Raw genomic sequence first — 20,685 nt, forward strand, 5'->3', positions numbered from 1 at the left:
GGGTTACGAATGTTTTTTCGGGTTACGAAAAAACTTTTGGTGCTTTTTTCGGCTTTTTCGCACGGAATCGCGGCTTTTCCCCATTAGCGCCTATGGCAATTCGGCTTACGAAGGCTTTTCGGGTTACGAACGGTGCCACGGAACGAATTAATTTCGTAACCCGAGGCACCACTGTAGTTGTGTTTTCCGGTGGGCTTTCCTGGTCCCTCAGTGATGGCTGAAAATGACGTGGAAGCAACCCTCACATGCTGTGAGTGGCAGCAGTTAACCTGCTGTCCAATGTAGTGAAACTGGAACTCGTTTATGCAAGGCTCCTCATAAATAAGTCAGGGGATGATCTTGTATTCAGAATAAGTACAACATAAGGTGAGTTCACAGGTTCAAGTGGGTAGCATTAAAAGCTGCTTTGAATGCTGCATTGTCTCTAGGGGTCTGCAAAATTTGACTTGGCATACTAACCTCTCTTGGATAGAGATAGTTTGGCCATGGTTATTGTTATCAGTGCGCTTGTAACATTTTGTTGGATTAGCTAGCATTTAGACGAGCAATGGGCATTGAGCAGCCCTGAAGCCACATTTGGTGCCTGGACACAACTTTTGTAACTCCTGAAGCTTCTGTCTAGTACCCCCAAAAGCCACCCAACTCAGAATAGTTTTGCTCACACATCAAGGAGAATGCCAGGTTCGAAAAAACTGGGCTAACCTATTAAAGTGCCCCCCCCCCCCGGGCACCTATTTGTATTCATTTGGTAGTTGTATGTTCTTTTCAGAAGGCGAAAAGCACTTTGTTTTTGTTTTTTTAAATGTTTACTTTTCTGGTTATCTGAGGTTGATCTAATAGCTATTCTCAATAGAGATGGCCCAAGATATTTTGCTGCTTTCGGCAAAGGACAAGACCAACCCTCCATTTACTACATGTGTAAAAGCTTTCTAGGTTCAGTGTTGAATTTTACATCAAAACTGGCAATGGCATACAGTTCCTTCCTGCATGTAGGCCAACAGCCTAGTTTAGAGAGTGCAGAATAGGCTTCATAAGAACAAATTGCATCCTTACCCTTCATTGACAGAACCCCTTAGCTTCATAGCTGATTCAGAGTTAATGTGGGTAGAGAGCATTGGCTTAGTCGTGTTCCCCATCTTAATGTTCTCCAGCTATGTTGGACTGCATTTCCATTGCTGTCCTGTCTAGTTGCAACACATCTAGACTCTAGAGCAATGATTCCCAAGGTGAGTGGTACATGCCCCCTGGGGACAGTGGAAAGATCCAAGGGGACAGTGAGAAAAAATGGAGTCTCAAAAGAGGAAAAAGGGTGGTAGGCCAATAAAGTTTGGGGACCATTGCTCTAGAAAACACCAGGTTGAGGAAGGCTGAAGTATGGCCAGGGAAACTATATTCAGTTCACTACTCAGGCCTGAAGCTCACTTGATGGCCTTCAGTGAATAATTCTTGTTAACTGCCCTTGGGTCATCCCCACCTATGGTGGCATCTCCAAGACCCCCTGCTCTCTACTGCTGTACAGTCAGCCCTCCATATCCATGGATCTTTTTATCCATGGATTCAAGCATCCACTGTTTGAAAATTTCTTAAAAATATATAAATTCCAAAAAGCAAATCTAGGTTTTGCCATTTTATAAAAGAGGCATGATTTTATGATGCCACTGTACTGTATTTAATGGGACTTGAGTTTCCATGGATTTTGGTATCCATGGGAGGATACCAAGAACCCACTGTATGAGTTCCTATCATTTCATGTCCATGATCTCCCAGATAGAGTCTATCCTTCTAGCATGCAGTCTTCCTCTCTTCTGACTGCCTTCCTCCTTGCCTAACATTATTGTCTTTTCCAAGGTTTCATGCTTTCTTATGACATGGTCAGAGTACAACAGCCTTAATTTGATCGTCTTGTCTTCCTTATCAGGCTGGAATCATCGCTTCCTGGGCTTTTGGCTAAGATCAAGTGTATTATCGGGCTGGAATACCTCACAAGGGCTGCCATAATTGTCCACTTTTACCAGGGACAAAATGTAGGACAAATTCAAGACCAAACTGTAGGGCAACTGCAGGACAAAACTCAGCTCAAAATGTAGGACATTTAAGGTCCACCATTTTTCTTCAATGTCCTACATTTTGGGCTGAGTTTTGTCCTGCAGTTGTCCTACAGTTTGGTCTCGAATTTGTTCCACATTTTGTCCCTGGTAAAAGTGGACAATTATGGCAACCCGGCGCACAGCCCTGAGCTGCTGGGAAGAACCAGTGTTAATGGGGCCATTGTTTTTCCCCTCTGTAGGTTTGAGCTGCAGACTCTCAAGTTGGTTGTTGAAGTTTTAATCCATCTTCTCCTCCTCCCATTTAACATAAGTGTCTGCGTGCACACATAATAGTAGCTCACCTCTTCTGCCTTTTCTCTATGTGGGCAGCGTTTGTCTTTGCAGTTCTGGTCGGTGGTATGTTGGTAGTGGGTAACAGGTGTGTCTTCTTTAGTGGGAAGAAGGCTGCTGCTGAGAGAATGGAAAGTTAATTCGCCCGACTATGCACCATTATCACATGCTCATCTTAATTCCATCTACCCAGATCTCCGGTGCCAGGGCTGTAGAGGAATGGGGGCAGGCATCTGCTGGGCCAGCCCTCCCTTTCTCTTCTCCCCCCAGCCCTCCACCCCTTCGATGCGTCAAGGAAGGGTGCCTTGGATTGGTTGTCTCTGTCCAAAATGGGCTGCCTTTCCTTTTTTAGATGTTAGTTGAGCTGTGAATTCCTTGGTTTTGGCAGAGTGTCAGGTCAGGAGCCTGGAGAAGCACATGGGAGTGCTGGACTTGCCAGTCTCCATGGGGGTGGGCAAGAGGACACTGACAACATCATCATTGGGGACATTAACCCTTTCCAGACAGGGAGGCTGCAGGGATGCGGAGAAGTAGGGTGGAAGAGCCAAGCCTCTTAGTCCCATGGGGCAATTTTCATTTCAGTTAAGCAGTCTTTAAAGGTCAGAAGTTCCAGACACAGGCAGACAAACACACACAGAGACACATCTGTGTGTATATAATCAGTTCCCTACATTTCAGCGTAGGAATGGGAATCATGTGGCGCTCCAGATTTTGTTGAACTGTTACCCCCAATATGCCTTACTTGCTGGGACTTGCAATCCAATCACATCTGGAGGGGCACATGATGCCCTTCTCCCCACTCCTAATGTGACCAAGTGCCAAAAGACACTGCAGAAATAATCCAGCTTGAGACCTCTTTAACTGTCCTGGCTCAATGGTGAGGAATTCTGGGAAGTTACAGTTTTGCGAGCTATTTAGCCTTCTCTGTCAGAGAGCTCTGGTGCCTCAATGAACAACAATTCCCAGGATTTGCTAGCACTGGGCCAGGGCAGTTAAAGCGGTATCAAACTGTATTATTTCTGCAGTATGTGTTGGGCCTAAGAAGCTAAACCAGGAGAGCACTGTCCAGATGAAACAGGACAGTCAGAGCTGGCTTGAGTTTAGAAAAGTGACTTTTTTTTTGGACGACAACTCCTCTAGCCACAGGTAGAGGATTCTGGGAGTTGTAGTCCAAATTTAGAATCATAGGAGCGTAGAGTTAGAAGAGACGACAAGGGCCATCTAGTCCAACCCCCCTGCCATGCAGGAAATCCAAATCAAAGCATCCCTGACAGATGGCCATCCAGCCTCTGCTTAAAGACCTCCAAGGAAGAAGACTCCACTACACTCTGAGGGAGTTTGTTCCAATTTCAAAGTTCTGCTAGGCCATCTTGCTGTTGGAGGCAAAGGACTAAGACCAGGTGATATCTCTCCCACCTCCCTCAATGTACAGAAGTGGATTGGCCTGACAAATGAGTTTTACTTAGGACACACTTTAATTTTGGAGATTCATGCACATTTTATTTATCTCAAAATATTTTCTGACAGCTCCTGATGCAAATAGTTTTTATATTAGCTCTCCACTTCAGTTTATTTTATAAACTCATGAAGAACAGGAACAAAACCTGGGATTTTCCAGCCAGTCTGGAGGTGTCCTTAGACACTGGTGACAAGTCATTTTCCACACTGATATCTGAGGGCAGTGGTATAATTTGGGATGTACAACACAAGTGACACACACAGGCCTGTCGTTCAATGGAGGGGAATGGCTGGAGATATTCAGAAGTAATTGTATGGAGAGGTGTGCCTCATGGTAGGGCCAGCCCTGCAGACAGCAAAATACTTTTCCTAGGGAAGCTGTCATGGAGAGGGTGCATCTAATCTGAACATTTTTTCCTTGCATTCTGATTTTTCAAACTTCAAGTTCTGATGCAAATTCGCAATTTATGAACATTGCTAAATTTTTCATACGTAACCCAAAATGCAATTCACCTTTGTCTGCACTTGCCGATCCCAGCATGGAGAAAACTATCTTGTATTTGCTTACTTTGTAGGTGCTAATGATGTGATGATGTCTTCGGTGGAGCTGGGGAGGAAGAGGTGGCAATTTTAATTTGGCATTAAAACACAGTTGAACACATGGAAATTTATACCCAGATTTCTCAGAGTTAAAGCCTCAGGACTGGGTGGGAAGACTTTCAGATTCTCCCACAGTCAATTTGTTTTTAGCTCAAACTGTTTCCATTCTGTAGATGAAGACATAATGCAAATTCTGGTAGATTCTGATGGGGAAAAAAAAACACCTCAAATTGTCACCTATCCTTACCTGAACTCATGACACTAACTGATCAGGCTCTCATTGTTCTCAAAGAAGGAAGGTGTTGCTGAAACATGCCAATTTGGGCTTTAATATAAGATATTGCCATAAGACAACAACAACAGCATAAATAAATAAATAAATGGATGCAGATGTACTGTATTTGCTTCCTTACCTACCTAAGCCTTTTTATTATAAAGGGTGGGCAAAACTACATGAGGTCCAGGGGATCAGTCTTATTATTTATTAAAATGTTTTTTATGCCAATCTGTATTTAAAAAAAAATCAGGGCAGCATACAAATAAATGCAAAAAAACTAAAACAGTGTAAAGCAATAAAAATAATTTTAAAACATTTTAAAAGTATTAAACAAAAAGAGAATTTAATAATTAAAACAATTTAAAAGCATGTACATTAATATTTGAGATAAGTCGACGAGCCCCATAGGCTTTAGTGAATGGCTCCAAGCTATTTAAGGCTTTAAATGTCATCACAAAAAACTTGGAAATCAGATTGGAAGCATGTTGGCAGCCAGTACAATTCATTTAACATTGACATTATATGCTGTCTTTATGGTATTCCCGTTAACTGTCCCCGTTGTTGTTGCTGTTATTGTTCCATGCCTTCAAGTTGCTTCTGACTTATGTGACCCTATCATGAGTTTTTCTTGGTAGGTTTCTTCAGAGGAGGTTTGGCATTGCCATCCTGTGAGGCTGAAGACACCCAGCAGTTTTATATGGCTGAGTTGGGGTTTGAATCCTGGTTTCCCAGTGCCCTAGACCAGTGCTCAAACCATTGCACCATGCTGGCTCACCTTCAAAGCCACACAGGCTCTCCAACAGGGACATAGCTAGGATTTTAGGAAGGGGGGTCCAGACTAAGTGCCACCATTATAATGGGGCTTGGGTGCGGCGGCGCAGCAGCACACACCATTCATTTTCCTAATGGAAGGGGGGGTCTGGACCCCAAGCCCCCCCCCCGGCTACGTCCCAGTCTCCAAAATGCTCCCCAACCCCAAAAGGAAACAAAAAATAGAAGTTAGAGGTTTTGAAGAATGACAGGTGGTCTTTGCAGCCTGTTTAAGAGGTGAATTGTTGCTCCAAGAAACTTCCAAGAGAGGCGGTTCATCTCCCCCCCCCCCCAGTTTTTGGCCAGGGGGAGAAAAGCCTGGTGGGGTTGAGGGCTGCCCAAACACGCTTGTGGCTACATGTGGCCTTAATGTTGCAGTTTGCTGATCCGTGGATTTATAGATTCATTCCCTATACACACTCATGTTCTTCTTTCAAACAGCAAACAAACAAACAGCTTCATTTATATACCACTTCATACTGAACTAACAGTGTCTAAGTGGTTTACAACTGTAAGCTAATTGCCCCCAACAATCTGGGTACTGTACTCATTTTAGCGTCCTCGGAAGGATGCAAGCCTGAGTCAAGCTTGAGCCCTTTTGCTAGTATTGAACTTGCAATCTTGTGGTTTTGAGTGAGTGGCTGCAGTACAGGCATTTAACCACTGCGCCACCAGGGCTCTTTCCACTTAGAATGCTGGGCATGTCGCTTCTGTATGATAATAGTGATTCTGCCTTTGCTATTAGTTTATTTCAGATCTGGTATTACGATGTTTACAAAAGACAGTATGTGCACTTTCTTTATTATTCACTTTTTTTCTGCCAGGTTCTGTAAAGAAACAGCCAGTGGAATGAGATTTTGCAACCTTTAGGACAGTTTCCTTGATTTTAAGTTTTCATGCATGCTAATCCATGTCAAAAGTTAATGTATGTTTCTTCAAAGAGTAAGCATGTCATTGTGGTTTGAGTGTTGGACTATAGTTCTGGAGGGTTCAATTCCCAGCTTGGCCATGAAACCCACTGGATGACTTTGGGCAAGTCGCATGTTCTCAGCCTCAGTGGAAGGCAATGGCAAACCTCCCTTGAACAAATCTTGCCAAGAAAACCCCATTAGGGCCACCATAAATCAGAAACGACTTGAAGGCACAGAATATGCATGCACGTTTCTTCAACTCTACTGTTGATGCCATTAATTTTGTAGCCTTTTCCAAGGCAAGGAATACTCAGAAGTGTTTTTGCCGGGTCCTTCCTCTGAAATATAGTGAACAGCACTTGGAATACACTGGCAATCTCCCTTCCAAGTACTAACTAGGCCTGACCCTGCTTAGCTTCTAAGATCAGACAGAATCTGGTGCCTTGGGATATTTCAGCAACTTGCAGACCTGTGTGTTTGAATGAAAATGCCTGTAGTCTCCTAATACTGCCTTGGCTGCAGAAGTCTTCCCTTTTTGTCTGATGCCTGTGTCTGGAAGCTGATCTCTAGTGTTCTCTTTCCAGATTTTGTGTACTAGGCTGTAAGAAGACACTGATGTAGTTGTCCTTGCTTTGCAGAAGTGTGTGTTTAATTAGATTTACGTACATCCTGCCCTTTTTGCTAGGAGCTGAAAGGTATTTGCATAGTTTCCCCCGAATTCTTCTTGTCACACCATTTCTGTGAGGTAGGTTAGAAGTAGAATGAGCACTTGACCCAAGGATATGCAGTTGGTTTCATGCCTGAGCTTGGACTTGTGCTCTGTTTGTCCCTAAGCTCAGATTTTCCCAGGTCTAGCTCTCCACTTCATTATGCTGTACTAGGGCTTATTTTTTAAATATTAATTTCAGAACTTTGTTGTAGCCTTGTTTGGTATATCAGTTAAAATAGAAATATCTTTCACTCAAAACATAATGCAGTACAACAAGAAATGGATCCGGGGGGGAAACACACACACAAACCTAGCATCTTAACAGTAAAACTTTTTCAAAAGACTCCATAGAAGTTAGAGAAGTTAGAGTAGACAGTGGCATCACCAAGGTTGGCATCACCTAGCGCAGTAACTCATGGTGTCACCTCCCTCCCTCCCAAATTGATCTCCTCTCATGCCACACCATACAGTAACTTTAGTAATGTTTTATGTACTAATGTTACTCATACATGAGTATGAGTATACAGTACTAGAAATTTAGGTTAAAACACTGAGCCAAAAAATCTGAGTTGACCTATCCGCAGGTCAATGCAATGAATGTATTTTAACTCATATATACGGTGAAAGGCAAGAGTTTAATTTGCCCTGGAAGCACTGACCCCCTTCTACACTCTCATCCATCTAGTCTTTAGTATGAGCACAAATAGTTATGCCCGCTGGAATTTTGTAAGTTGTTTGGCATTGTTTTCCTTCGCTTCATCCTTTACATCTTTCATTAAATGTTCATAAGTTTTACCCTCAACTTATCCATGGGTCATATCAAAATCCATAATTTTGGCACAGCGTAAATGTAATTACACGTACATAGTTTCACATGGCTAAAGTGAAAAATTGTTAAGATGTGATGTTTTTAAAGAAGATTTTAAAAGAATATAAAATTTAAAATTTAAAAATATTGAAAAAAATTAATTTTTTAAAAAAGTTTTTAAAATTTACAACAATTTTTTAAAACATGAGGCCTCTCCTTTCTCCTCCCACTGAGCCTTGCCCCACTCACACCATCTCTTAAGGGTTTTAAAGGGATGGAGGTGAACGCCACAGCTAATTTGTACCAAAAGGCAGATATTTGGGGAGCAGTGGTATCACTTAGGGTGTCACCTGGTGCAGCCCACACCCTCTGCACCCCAGTGAGGACTTTGAGAGTAGGTAAAACAAAACAGGAATTTAAAAAAAAAAACACATTTAGGGGCCCTTCACACCATATACTTAGGCACTGTGATTCCACTTCAGTTGCTGTGATTCCATGCAAGTTATGAGATTTGCAGTTTAAGAAGAGGTGTTTCAAATTCTGAAGCAGAATTCAACAAACATCAAACATCTGAGCCTCAACAAACATGAAACCCTAATGTTTCATAGGAATCGCTATGACAGTTAAAGTGGAATTTATTGCTATAATAATGCCGTAGCGTGGAATGGCCCTAGCTTAATGTTTCCTAAGGCTGTTTTTTTCACCCAGGGCCCACAGACTCTTCTTGAACACCCTGTAACCAAAAAAAAAAAAATTGGCTTCCCAGAGCAGCAATTCACCTTTTAAATAGAATTCAAAAATACAGCCGTGTCTGACATGACTCTTGGAGGAAAGCAATCCATGGGATGGGTGCCATAATTGAAAATACTACTCTCCTAGTACAGTAGTTAAGAATGGGGAGGGCAGCTATGAGAGAATTAGAAAATATCCTAAAATGTAAAGACATTCCACTGAACACAAAAGTTAGAGTCATACAAGCCATTGTATCCCATATTACCATGTATGAGTGTGAGAGCTGGACCCTGGTGGCGCAGTGGTTAAATGCCTGTACTGCAGCCATTCACTCGAAACCACAAGGTTGCGAGTTCAAGACCAGCAAAAGGGCCCAAGCTCGACTCAGGCTTGCATCCTTCCGAGGTCGCTAAAATGAGTACCCAGACTGTTGGGGGCAAATTAGCTTACTTACTAATTAGCTTACTTGCTGTTCACCGCTATGATCTTTGGAATAGCAGTATATAAATTAAAAAAAAACAAAGCAGACAGGAAGAGAATGGAGAAGGTGTGGTGCTAGAGAAGAGTGCTGAGGATCCCATGGATAGTCAAGATGTCAAACAAATGGGTCCTAGAGCAGATCAAACCAGAAATCTCTCTGGAAGCCAAGATGACAAGACTGAGGCTGTCGTAGTTTGGCCACATCATGAAGAGGCACGACTCACTGGAACAAACAATAATGCTAAGAAAGGTGGAGGGAAGCATGAAGAGGAAGGTCACATGCTTGATGGATGGACTCTATTAAGGAGCATCTAGGGGTAGCTGTGTTGACCATATAGCAAATCCAATAACAACCAAACAATGATACCTTTATTGGGCCAACCAAAATGCACAATTACATGTTGTAAGCTTTCGAAGTCACACTGGCTTCTTCATCAGGCAAACAGGAGAAGGACATTGACAGTGTTAGCCATAGGCCTGCATTTTCTTTCTGGTCTTAGTTCAGATGGCAGGGAGGACTATCTTCAGGCTGGCACCTCCCCTTTTGGCTATGTGTTCTCTGGTAGATTTTCAAAGTCAAGGAAATTTAATGTTCAAAGAAGATGTTTCCTTGGAACCCAGCATGTCTTCTTTCTTTGTGAAGCCACAGGCTCCTATGTAGGTAGAGAACACTGAATTTTTCAAGAAGTCTTCATGTTTTGCATCAGGAAAAGTTTTGGTGGTGAAGCAGTAAAGCATGCCAGTCAGTGTCAATATTAGAAAAAATTGTTTTATCTTTTTTGGAGGCAGAAGCCTCAGATGGCAAAGTCCCAGTGCACTGGCTTTCTCTGGAGCATAGGGAGTCTTGGAGATGTCTCATCTACAGGGTCGCCATGGGTCAAGATAGTCTCAAGGGTGTATAACAACAACAACAACAACAACAAAGTGCTTATTTATTTATTTGTGTGTTACTGTCCATGCATGTGCATGGTACTTTATGAAGCAGAAGAGGTCCCTGTCCTAAGGAACATGCAGTGTAAAATTTGGCGCAAGGAAGGCAACAGAGTAATAAGAGGCAATGGCAAACAGGGAAGTGCAGATGTTTCAATTGCAGATGCTACAAATTCAGCAGGCCCGGTAATGAGTATGATATGAGAACTATGGGGTTGTGCTGTAGATTTCATGGAAATGCTGAGTTTAGAAGATATGAAAGAAGTGAGAGGGAGAATCACCAAGGTGTTCCTGAGAGGCAGTTTGAAGTACAGTATATGGGCAGCAAGGGATTTTGAGCTTGCAGGGTGGGATGGGGAGATGAGGACACTGCCTTTGTTTATAGTGGATATGTGTGATTGTAAGATGATGCATACTTGTGGAATCTGGTTTGCGATAATGAGTTTGTTTTTTATTGGGTTGCTAAATACATAGCTTAGACTCGTCCTGAAAGCTTTTCATATGTTCCAGTTCAGTGATCATCTCAGGAGGCTGGAATCCTTTTCCTGCTTCGAAGTTTTTAAAAGTGTTTCAGTAGTTAAAGACAATACAGTACAGTTTTGTAAAAAAACTGTCCTTCTGCAGTCCCCAAAGTGGCATTTAAAGTATTTTTTAAAAAATAACATATAGTTCATATTGGCTGCACTGCAGAAATAATGCAATTTAACACTGCATTTCAGTACTATAGAATTCTGGGAATTGTAGTTTTTGTGGGATACTTAGTATTTTTTTGTCAGAGAGCTCTGTTGCCACAACAAACTACAAATTCCAGGAGTCCATAAAATGGAGCCATGACAGTTAAAATTGTGTCAAGCTGCATTATTTCTGCAGTGGAGATACAGCCATTATTATTGCATAACTTGTCAGTTAAAACAATTTTGAGATGAAGAATAAAAATGACTGAGAAATACATTGTTATGAGATTATTAAAATCTGTTTTGCCAGAAGCTCAGGTGGTGTTCTGCCGTTCCTTATGCTCATTTGAGATCCATAATGAATAAAATCAACAAAAGCCAAATTGTTTCAAATTTGTCTTCTCAACTCTTGCTAGTCTAGAATAGGAAAATCAGTTTTTCTGTCTTGTGGTTGAATATTCATATTTACTCTGTTTCATTACTGAATAGGAATACTCTATCAGTCTCCCAGTTTGGCTACAGAGTCTTTTATCTTTTGTGGGAAAATAAATCAAAAATTGCACATTCTTTCTTTTAGCAGCAAACAGGTGGCCTCCCATAAATTAGAATGCAGGTGTGTTTTGATATTATCCTGTAAGCTTAGGGACTATCCTCCTCCATTCTTGGCATTGAATGATTGATGTGGTTAGAACGGCACAGTTCACAAGGATGATGATCATGGTGTTTCTGATTTCCCCAGGTATTTCTGGCAGCACGTGTATTCTGAACATGATCAGTTTTGGGCAGCAGCCATTTCTAGTAATAGGTGCTATGCAAGCAAAAGAGGTTCACTTTCCTTTTCTCAAAAATGCAAGTTTTTTAAAAAGAGTTAAATGTAAAATTCCTCTCAGGAAGGGGATGCAGCTCAGTTGCAGAATACATATTTTGCATGCAAAAGTTTTTAGTTCAGTCTGTACCATTGCTAGGTAGGGCCATCCTCTCCAACTGACCCTATTTGGCTAAGACAGCCCCAGTTAATCCTCTTCTTGTCCCACTTTTTCAGCTGCTTTTAAAAGGTCCCAGTTTCTTTCTCTTCTCACTTTTCCTCTTTGTCCTGAGCTTCAGTTGGCACAAAGTGAGTTCAATGGGCAAAAATAGTTTGCACTCATTTAAGATGAAGAGATGGAGAGGAATTTTGCCGTTCCTAAACTCAGTACATCAATTCCAAGGCTTTTCTGGTTAAAACAGTAATTTTTGGTGGCCTTCCCCGTTAATAACTTTTTCCTCTTGTTGCCTAACTGCATGCTTTTAAGCACACTCTGATTTAGTTCAACCTCATGTATCCTGGTTTTCATATAGGAAATGTTGGAGAGTATGCAGGGCTAGGGAAGATTCCTGTCTGCAATCTGGAGAGTTGCTATTGCCTATCAGGGTTGACAGTACCAACCTAAATGGAGAAGGATCTTAGTATGATGGAGTTTTCTGTGCTCCTTGAACTTGTAGAGTGCCCTACAACATAGTAGCTGCAGTCTGTGCATTTTAAGATATGTTACTGTGTGATTATGCCTGATATGTCTCAGGTTGTCTGCACTAAATTAATAAATTAATAAAAAGAGAAGAATTAATTAGGTTTGCCTAACAGTAGCACCCCTGTACAAAGACTGGCATGAGCTCACCTATTAGCACTTACATGATTTGAAAGATATAGCTGTGTTAGTCTGTAAAATCAGTATGTAAGGAGATCTTGTAGCACCTTTGAGACTAACTGAATGAAAGAAGTTGACAGCATGAGCTCTTGTAGACTTAAGTCTACTTCCTCAAATGCATCTGAGGAAGTAGACGTAGTAAGTCTATGAAAGCTCATGCTGCCAACTCCTTTCTTTCAGTTAGTCTCAAAGGTGCTACAAGATCTCTTTACATACTTACGTAGACATGCTTAGGTAGAGGACTTAACGGGTTGAATCAATGATTTCTTAAGATCTAGAAATCACTGATAGTATAGCCAGTGATGAGAGAGAGCCAGTGTGGTATATTGGTTTGAGTGCTGGCTTATGACACTGGCAATCAGAGTTCAAATCCCAGCTCAGCCATATAAACCCACTGAGTGACCTTGGGGAAATCACATTCTCTCAGTCTCAGAGAATGGCAATGGCAAACCCCATCTGAAGAAATGTGCCAGGAAAGCCCAAGATAGGTTTGGTTCGCCTTAAGCTCGCCATAAGTCAGAAACAACTTGAAGGCACACAACGGCAACAACAATAACAGCATGGCCATTGGTAAGGGGGTTATGAGAATTGCAGCTGAAAACATCTGAAGAGCCAAAGGGTCTTTAACCTGGATGAAGGCCTGATGGAGGCCTTGGTATCATTCTTCAACACTGCTACCACCAGGTGAGCTTGGGTTGAAAGAGGAAGGGGAACAATACTGAGCAGAGCATGAACTTCAGATGAAACTTCAGATGAGAAGGACCTGACTAATTGTAGTATATATTGTATTCCAGTAATGTGTGTATATGCCAATGTGAAAGACCTGCTTGTAAAGTTCAACACCCCCACTCTGTTGACATTTAGTAGCAATGTTGAAATCATAGATCTTGGGGTGGGGGGAAGAGTCTGCTATATTCTCATTGCTTCCTTTGAAGGCCCATTGTGGAATGTCCCAGTAGAGCAGTGGTCAAAATTTCCCCCCATCTCCTTCAGAAGTGGTTTAAAGTCCACATCAGATCTGATATTGTAGGGGGGGTGGTTGGGAGAGAAGAGGCAGGCTTCTAGGAGCAGCAATTTCTTTTCAGTATTTTTTTCTGGGATGGAACAAGGGGCAAGGGCTGCAAATGTGGGCAGTGTGGCCACATACAGCACATGAGTCAGAAATTCTCCACCTTTACAGTAGAGTTTCACTCTACTTCAGTATCAGCAGTCTAGGAAGAGACAACCAGGATCTTTATGAGACTGTCCTTACTGTTCTGTTTAGGAGAATCATAGAATCATAGAGTTGGAAGAGACCACAAGGGCCATCCAGTCCAACCCCCTGCCATGCAGGAAATCTCAATCAAAGCATACCCGACAGATGGCCATCCAGCCTCTGTTTAAAGACCTCTAAGGAAGGAGACTCCACTACACTCTGAGGGAGTGTGTTCCACTGTCGAACAGCCCTTACTGTCAGGAAGTTCCTCCAAGTGTTGAGTGGAATCTCTTTTCCTGTAGCATGCATCCATTGTTCCAGGTCCTGTTCTCTGGAGCAGCAGAAAGCAAGCTTGCTCCCTCCTCAATATGAATTCCCTTTAAGTATTTAAACAAGGCTATCATATCACCTCTTATCCTTCGCTTCTCCAGGCTAAACATCCCCAGCTCCCTAAGTCATTCCTCATAGGACATGGTTTCCAGACCCTTCACCATTTTAGTCGCCCTCCTTTGGACACACTCCAGTTTCTCAATGTCCTTTTTGAATTGTGGTGCCCAGAACTGGACACAATATTCCAGGTGGGGCCTGACCAAAGCAGAATATAGTGGCACTATTGTTTTTCTTGATCTAGACACTATACTTTTATTGATGCAGCTTAAAATTGCATTGGCCTTTTTAGCTGCCACATCACACTGTTGACTCATGTTCAATTTGTGGTCTACTTGGACTTCTAGATCCCTTTCACATGTAGTCTTGTTCAACCAGGTGTCTCCCATCCTATATCTGTGCATTTTATTTTTCTGTCCTAGGTGCAGTACCTTACATTTCTCTGTGTTGAATTTCATTTTGTTAGCTTTGGCCCAGTTTTCTAGTCTGTTCAGGTCATTTTGAATTTTGATCCTGTCCTCGTTCTTTGGAAACTGTAATGTTGCTGTCCCTGGTGTGAGCCACCACCCCCATGTGTTCCTGTTGTGCAGAGGAGTGCTTTCTTCTAAACTTCTTCTATGCTAGCCAGCTTTCTTTTGTCACAGCTGGTTGTGAGAATTGTAGGGTTCAGAGATGGGACATGGAGTGCAGCTAGTTACTAAAAGGGAGCTAGGCAATATTGCTAATAACTTTGATTAAAGTTTATTTTGCATCATGGGCCATAGTTTTTACTTGTCAAGCAGTGATCCTCCCCTACCTCTGTGCCAACAGGGTCATTGGTCGGAGGAAGGAGCAGCAGGCAGTTCAAGCCAGGATACAAACACCACAGATCAGAATCCTCCTGGTTCTGGAGATCAGGTGAAACCTGGGGACCAGTCTCATGCTACAACTTGCTACTGCCTTCCAAAATATGCTGTACTCCCTTATTCTGGTTTCACTTGTAATGGAGGGAAGTCATGATGTCCTCCCTCTGCTAGACTATTCTTTTGCATGTTTGCTCTTTGCTCCAGGTACTTTCTACCTCTTCAGCTATGGGGGTGGGGGGTGGGGTGGGCAGGGCTCGACCTTAAAAGTATTTGGGTCTGATTGCTTCAAATTATAGTTGGCCCTCCATATTTGTGGCTTTGACTTTTGCGGATTTGCTTACTATGTAATAGGCTCTCTCTAGGAATCACCAGGTCCTCCAGAGAAATTCTGCTGCAAGTTGACTATAGACTTATGGTGGAAGATCAAAGATTCCTAGAGAAAACACTTATCAAGGTATGTATAGGTCCTCCAACATGACTCTATGGTCAGATTCTGGCAGACATTGACTATAGAGTTCTGGTGGAGGACCTAGAGATTCCTAGAGAGGTGTTTTCTCAGGTAAAAAAAGTATTGTTTTTTATTTGCATTTTTTTCACTTTCGTGGGGGTCCTGTGCCCCTAACCCCAGTGAATATGGAAGACCTACTGTATTTTCCTTGATCTCTGTTGCCTAGGCCTTTTACCTGCTTCCTTAACTAACTGTTTTGCAGGTGAGTTGGGTCACTGTGGTATGAACTCTCAGAAGGAAAGTAATTTTGTACTCTTGGTTTTGGATAGGGGCTGGGAATCTTTGGCTCTTCAGATTTTTCTGGACTTCAAGTCCTATTGGCCCCAGCTGGCCTAGGTAACAGTCAAGAATGATAGGAACTATAAGTTGACAATACTTGGAAAGATTCTGCGCCCCTAGCTTAGCAGCAATCTGATCTTCCCTGTCTTCTCCCTTGGGATTTGGATGCAGGTTTGTGAGAAGGGGAAGGAGATTTTTTGGTTGTGGGGAGCAGGCTGGATTATGGCCCGGCTCTCTTCTTACTTCCCCTTCTCTTACAGGACTCTCTGAAGCCTGCATTCACAGTTACCAACCTGCCGGGCACAACGTCGACCATCCAGACGGCACCCACCACCTCCACCTCCATGCAGGTCAGCAGCGGCCCCTCGTTCCCCATCACCAACTACCTAGCGCCAGTCTCTGCCAGTGTCAGCCCCAACACGGTCACCAGTGCCAATGGGACAGTGCTGAAAACCACTGGAACCAGTGCAGTGACCTCTGGAGGGCTCATGCAGATACCCACCGGCTTCACCCTCATGTCAGGTTAGTCTTTTTTCTTGCCAATGTAACCTCTTTCCAGATTCTCCCTATGGATACCTCTTGATATGCTGTGGGCATGCCTAGTCTCATCTTTCCTTTATGCATGAGAGGTAAGATTTGGATGCTAAGGCTGTGTTCTCTTGAGTGTGATTGGTTCAGAAGGGAGAATGGCCAAGGGCAGGGTCAGCTTGAAGGGTTATGTGAGTAGCGAGTCTCAGGAGTGTGGGAAATTCTTTGGAAATTGTAATGTTGCTGTCCCTGCTGTGAGCCACCACCCCCACGTGTTCCTGTTGTGCAGAGGAGAGCTTTCTTCTAAACTTCTTCTATGCTAGCTGGCTTTCTTTTGTCACAGCTGGTTGTGAGAATTGTAGGGTTCAGAGATGGGACATGGAGCTGGGACAGTGCAATTCCTCCTCTTCCTCCTATATAAAATGCCTGTGGTTAAAAGACTGGGAGGATACTGCCTAAGCTGAGGGAGGCTGAAGGTTTTTAAAAAGAGTTGGCCCTGATAAAAGCCTTTTGTTTTTCTCCCCTCCTTCTGGCAGGTGCTCCACTCCCTCCCGGGACCCCTACCATTCCTCTCACTCAGTTACAGCCACACTCCCTGGCTCTCTCTGGCCAGCAGGCCCAGGTGGCAGTCGCAGGCACACCTGGACAGCTGCAGCAGGCACAGCAGACAGTCTTCCGATTTCCAGCCGTGGCCGGAGGGCAGATTGTGTCTCTGACAGGTCAGCAGCACACCACGTCTCTGCTTGCTTGCGGGAGGTTGGCGGAAGGGAGGGGAATGCACATTTCAAGGACAGCAGGTCAAACTGTGTGCAGGAACAAACTGACTTGTGTGTTGCTTGGAGGCTAAGAGCAGGGACAGAAAGTGGGGTGACAGTTCTCATTAGGTTCAGCTGGAGTTGCATTCTTTTTAATCAGTGTGGTGTAGAGCAGACAAGGAAAATACTGAGGACTTGGGCTGTTACTTTGATGAAAGTAACTTTTTTCTGTATTCTCTTTGTTGCTGAACTCATGGAGAAAACTGATGTCATTAATGTTGTTGTTTTCAGAGTACACTGGGACCTTTTTATCTGCGGGGGTTCTGTTCTGGACACCCCCCCCCCCTACAGATGAAAAAAACTGCAGGACCTCCAGTCCCGTGGCTTTCAATGGGGGCGTGCTCATTAGCTGCAATGGAACTTGCTGTCCGCAGATCCATAAATCTGTGGATGGCAAGCCTGTGGTTGGGGAGGATGGGCTGTACCGTAACTGGCTGCATTAATCATGGTTAACATCATTGTATATAATAACATCATTGAATTGTTGATAGTGTCTACCTTAATGTAGATGGTTTTCAGGGTGGGATGGAGTTTCTCTCTGTTTTTAGAGCAATGCTCTGGCAACTAGAGGAAGTGTCTGGGAACTGCCCACATATCTCATAGATTTAGATTGCATGCCATGGATTTCAGGACTGTAAGTAGTTGCGAACATAACCTTGCACTAGTCTGAGTGGTGTGCAATCCTGTTTCAAAAATTAAACAAAACAGAAAATATACATCTCAGCTACTGTCTGTAGTGTGGTAAGGGCTCATGAGTAATGAAGACTAGCCTTTTCGTTGTTAAAGCAGAGAGGATAATGTTGGTAGGCTTGTTCCATTAAGCTTCGAAAAATAATGTTGTTACCCCTTGCTAGTCAGGAAAAGTAACTAATTATGGGTAATGGAGTTACATTTAATGCATTACCTCCATGTTCTGGAAATCCCAATTGCAGAGGTAGTTGCTTTTAGAGTTAACTTACAGTATGAATGACAACCTATTTTAGACAGGATTGAGACAGATGTGAATAATAGCTGGACTTATTATGCCAAAATCCGTCAGATCAATTTCTGTATGGACTTCATCACACAGGGAAAATCGGGGCTTTAAACATCAATTATCCTGTGGAAATTGTGTGCTTGCGATTAAGATTTTCATATGCCATTGCAGTTAAAGAACCATTATCCCAGGAATAAACATGCAAGAAACAGCAAGAAATCATTCACGGGGAAATCCCATGTTTAATGGCCCGATTTTCCCTCAATTTTCCACATGTGATAAAATCCTATGATTTTTCATCCCAGCCATCTGAGGGGCAGTCTTAGATGTGATTTGGAACTTGTATAGAATCTACTAGAACAGAAGTGACTGATTTGTCCCTCAGCTATTAGACCTCAGCTTCCATCATCCCCCATCATCAGCTATTGCTGATAAGAATTACTGTTCAACAATAACTTTAGGTCAATAGGTTGGCCACTCTGTTTAGCAGAGCCAGACTATTCAAGTTCACTCATCTTACCTTATTCTTCAAAACTGTGTTCAAATGTATTACCTTTAGCATCTGGCCAACTTCCCCTGCAGTACTTTTGTTTTTAACATCTAGTCTAATGGAAAGTTCTAAACAATTCCAAATTTTTGACTTCTATTTTCTGGAGATTTTTTTTGTTCCTTTTTATCACAGTATTGCCTAATAGTGGATTTTGGATTTTTTTGCCTCCTGATAGACTGACATAATTTATTTCTGCTATTTAAGGAAATATTTCTTGTTCTTTTTATTTTCCATGGCTTCAGAGTAACTTGTGATGATAGTAAATGTAGTCTAACCTGAATGCTGAAGCCAACTGTGACTTTAGTGTTCTGGCTTGATTACTACAGACATTTGAGTTCTCAAAGGAAAGCCTGGAACATAAAATTGAGATGACATCTGCCTGAAATCCTATTAGTGATATCAGGGCAGCACAATTATGGGAAACTGCATGTGTTGGAGTTCAGTGGTGTAGAGGACCCAGGGTTCCTAGGGTCATTGCTCCAGGACATTTTAATTAGCAGTGACCATAATAGTATCTGCTGGCCTTTGCAGGTTTCTCTCTTCCTTCTGAATTGAGCTGGATTCTCTGCAGCCAAATACAGGGAAGGGAGAGATTATCCCCCTTCCCCAACAAAAACACATTGCTTTGGGCTGTACTTGTTGTACTGTCATATTTTGGTGTAACTTGATCTCAAATGCACAATTGAGACCCATTAGCTTTACCAGAGACCTGCTCATAGAGATGAAGTGCTAATGGTTTGTTGATCTTTTGACAGTCACAATGAATGCTTTTGGATATTATTGAAAATGAGTGCTTGTGCTTCAGAAGTTACTACTACAACACTGTTCCTCTCATTCTGATACAGCTGCTTCACATTGGTTGGTCTGAAACTTTTCAATAGCAAATCTGTCCTAGTTTTTTTTTTTAAAGGGTGTTGCTCTCCTGTTGCCTTCACCATTTTTAGGGTGTATGAATTCATTAAAAGCTGCTGCTGGTGTAATGGTCCAAAATCTGGTCCACACTATTTTGCTTTGAGGGGGATGTGTCTATCTTGTAACATGGGAAATGTCTTGCTGATGAGGGGTGAAAACTTTGGCTGCATTGATCTTGATGTGTTTGCTTGGTGAAGTTGAAGAAAGTGTTCAAATTCACAAGAGAGTATTCTGACAGATGGTAGGCATTTCTCAATTGGAATGGAAGGAGATAGCAGCTGTCTGGAAACTTACAGCATGTGATGTCAGACCTCACCTAGAATGCTGTATTCACTTCTGAGCACCACAGTTCAGGAAGGAGATCAACAAGCTGGAACATGTCTATAGAAGGGCAATCAAGATGGTTAAAGGTCTGCAAACCATGCCTTATGAGAGGGATGACCTAGGTAAGGAACTGGTTGCATTCAACTTAAGAGGTGACATAGCAGTCATCTTGAAATATCTGAAGGGATGTCATGTGGAAGATGGAGCAAGCTTTTTTTCCTGCTGCTTCAGAGACTAGAATGAGAACCAGTGAGTTCAAATTACAAAGAGAGAGAGAGAGAGAGATTCCACCTTAACATTAGGAAGAGCCTTTCTATTGTAAGAGATGTTGGAACAGATTGCCTTGGGGTGGTGGTGGACTTTCCATCTTCGGAGGTTTTTAAAAAGAAGTTGGATGGCCACTTTTCAGGAGTGCTTTAGTTGTGTTTTCCTGCATGGCAGGGGGTTGAACTAGATAGTCCTTGTGGTCCCTTCAGACTCTAAGATTATATGATTCTATGTTTGAGTTAGATTAGTGATTCCAGATATTTTTTGTGCAATTTCTTTCTTAGTTCACAGAATTTTTCAGGGAGTCCATATGATACATTTTACTTATTTATGTAGTTATTTTTTTAGTTATATTTATTTAAGCTGCCTAAATACTTTAAAGGCACCAGATCCCATCTGATCTTGGAAGCTAAGAAGGGTCAGCCATGGTTAGTACTTGGATGGGAGATGACCAACGAATGCCAGGTGCTGCAGGTTATATTTCAGATGAAGGAACTAACAAAGCAATATTTGAGTAATCCTTCTGTATTAAATTAATATGGTCACCATAAGTTGACTGGTGACTTGAAGTTACATACACACATATTTATTTATCTTCTACTTGTAACCCAACTGTGTTTTCTTACTGCTAAATTCCATCTTTTTTC

At 42.4% G+C, this 20,685-nt stretch overlaps 1 protein-coding gene across 1 annotated transcript in view; it reads left to right on the plus strand.

Annotated features, from left to right (window-relative positions):
* SRF (serum response factor) overlaps positions 1-20,685 on the plus strand; it is a 113,720-nt gene that overhangs the window by 64,601 nt on the left and 28,434 nt on the right. Inside the window, 1 exon segment of the mRNA XM_042475123.1 lies at positions 15,927-16,188. Coding sequence (XP_042331057.1) covers positions 15,927-16,188 — 262 coding nt within the window.

Source organism: Sceloporus undulatus, chromosome 1 (genome assembly GCF_019175285.1).
Source record: "Sceloporus undulatus isolate JIND9_A2432 ecotype Alabama chromosome 1, SceUnd_v1.1, whole genome shotgun sequence".
NCBI classification, from domain to species: domain Eukaryota; kingdom Metazoa; phylum Chordata; class Lepidosauria; order Squamata; family Phrynosomatidae; genus Sceloporus; species Sceloporus undulatus.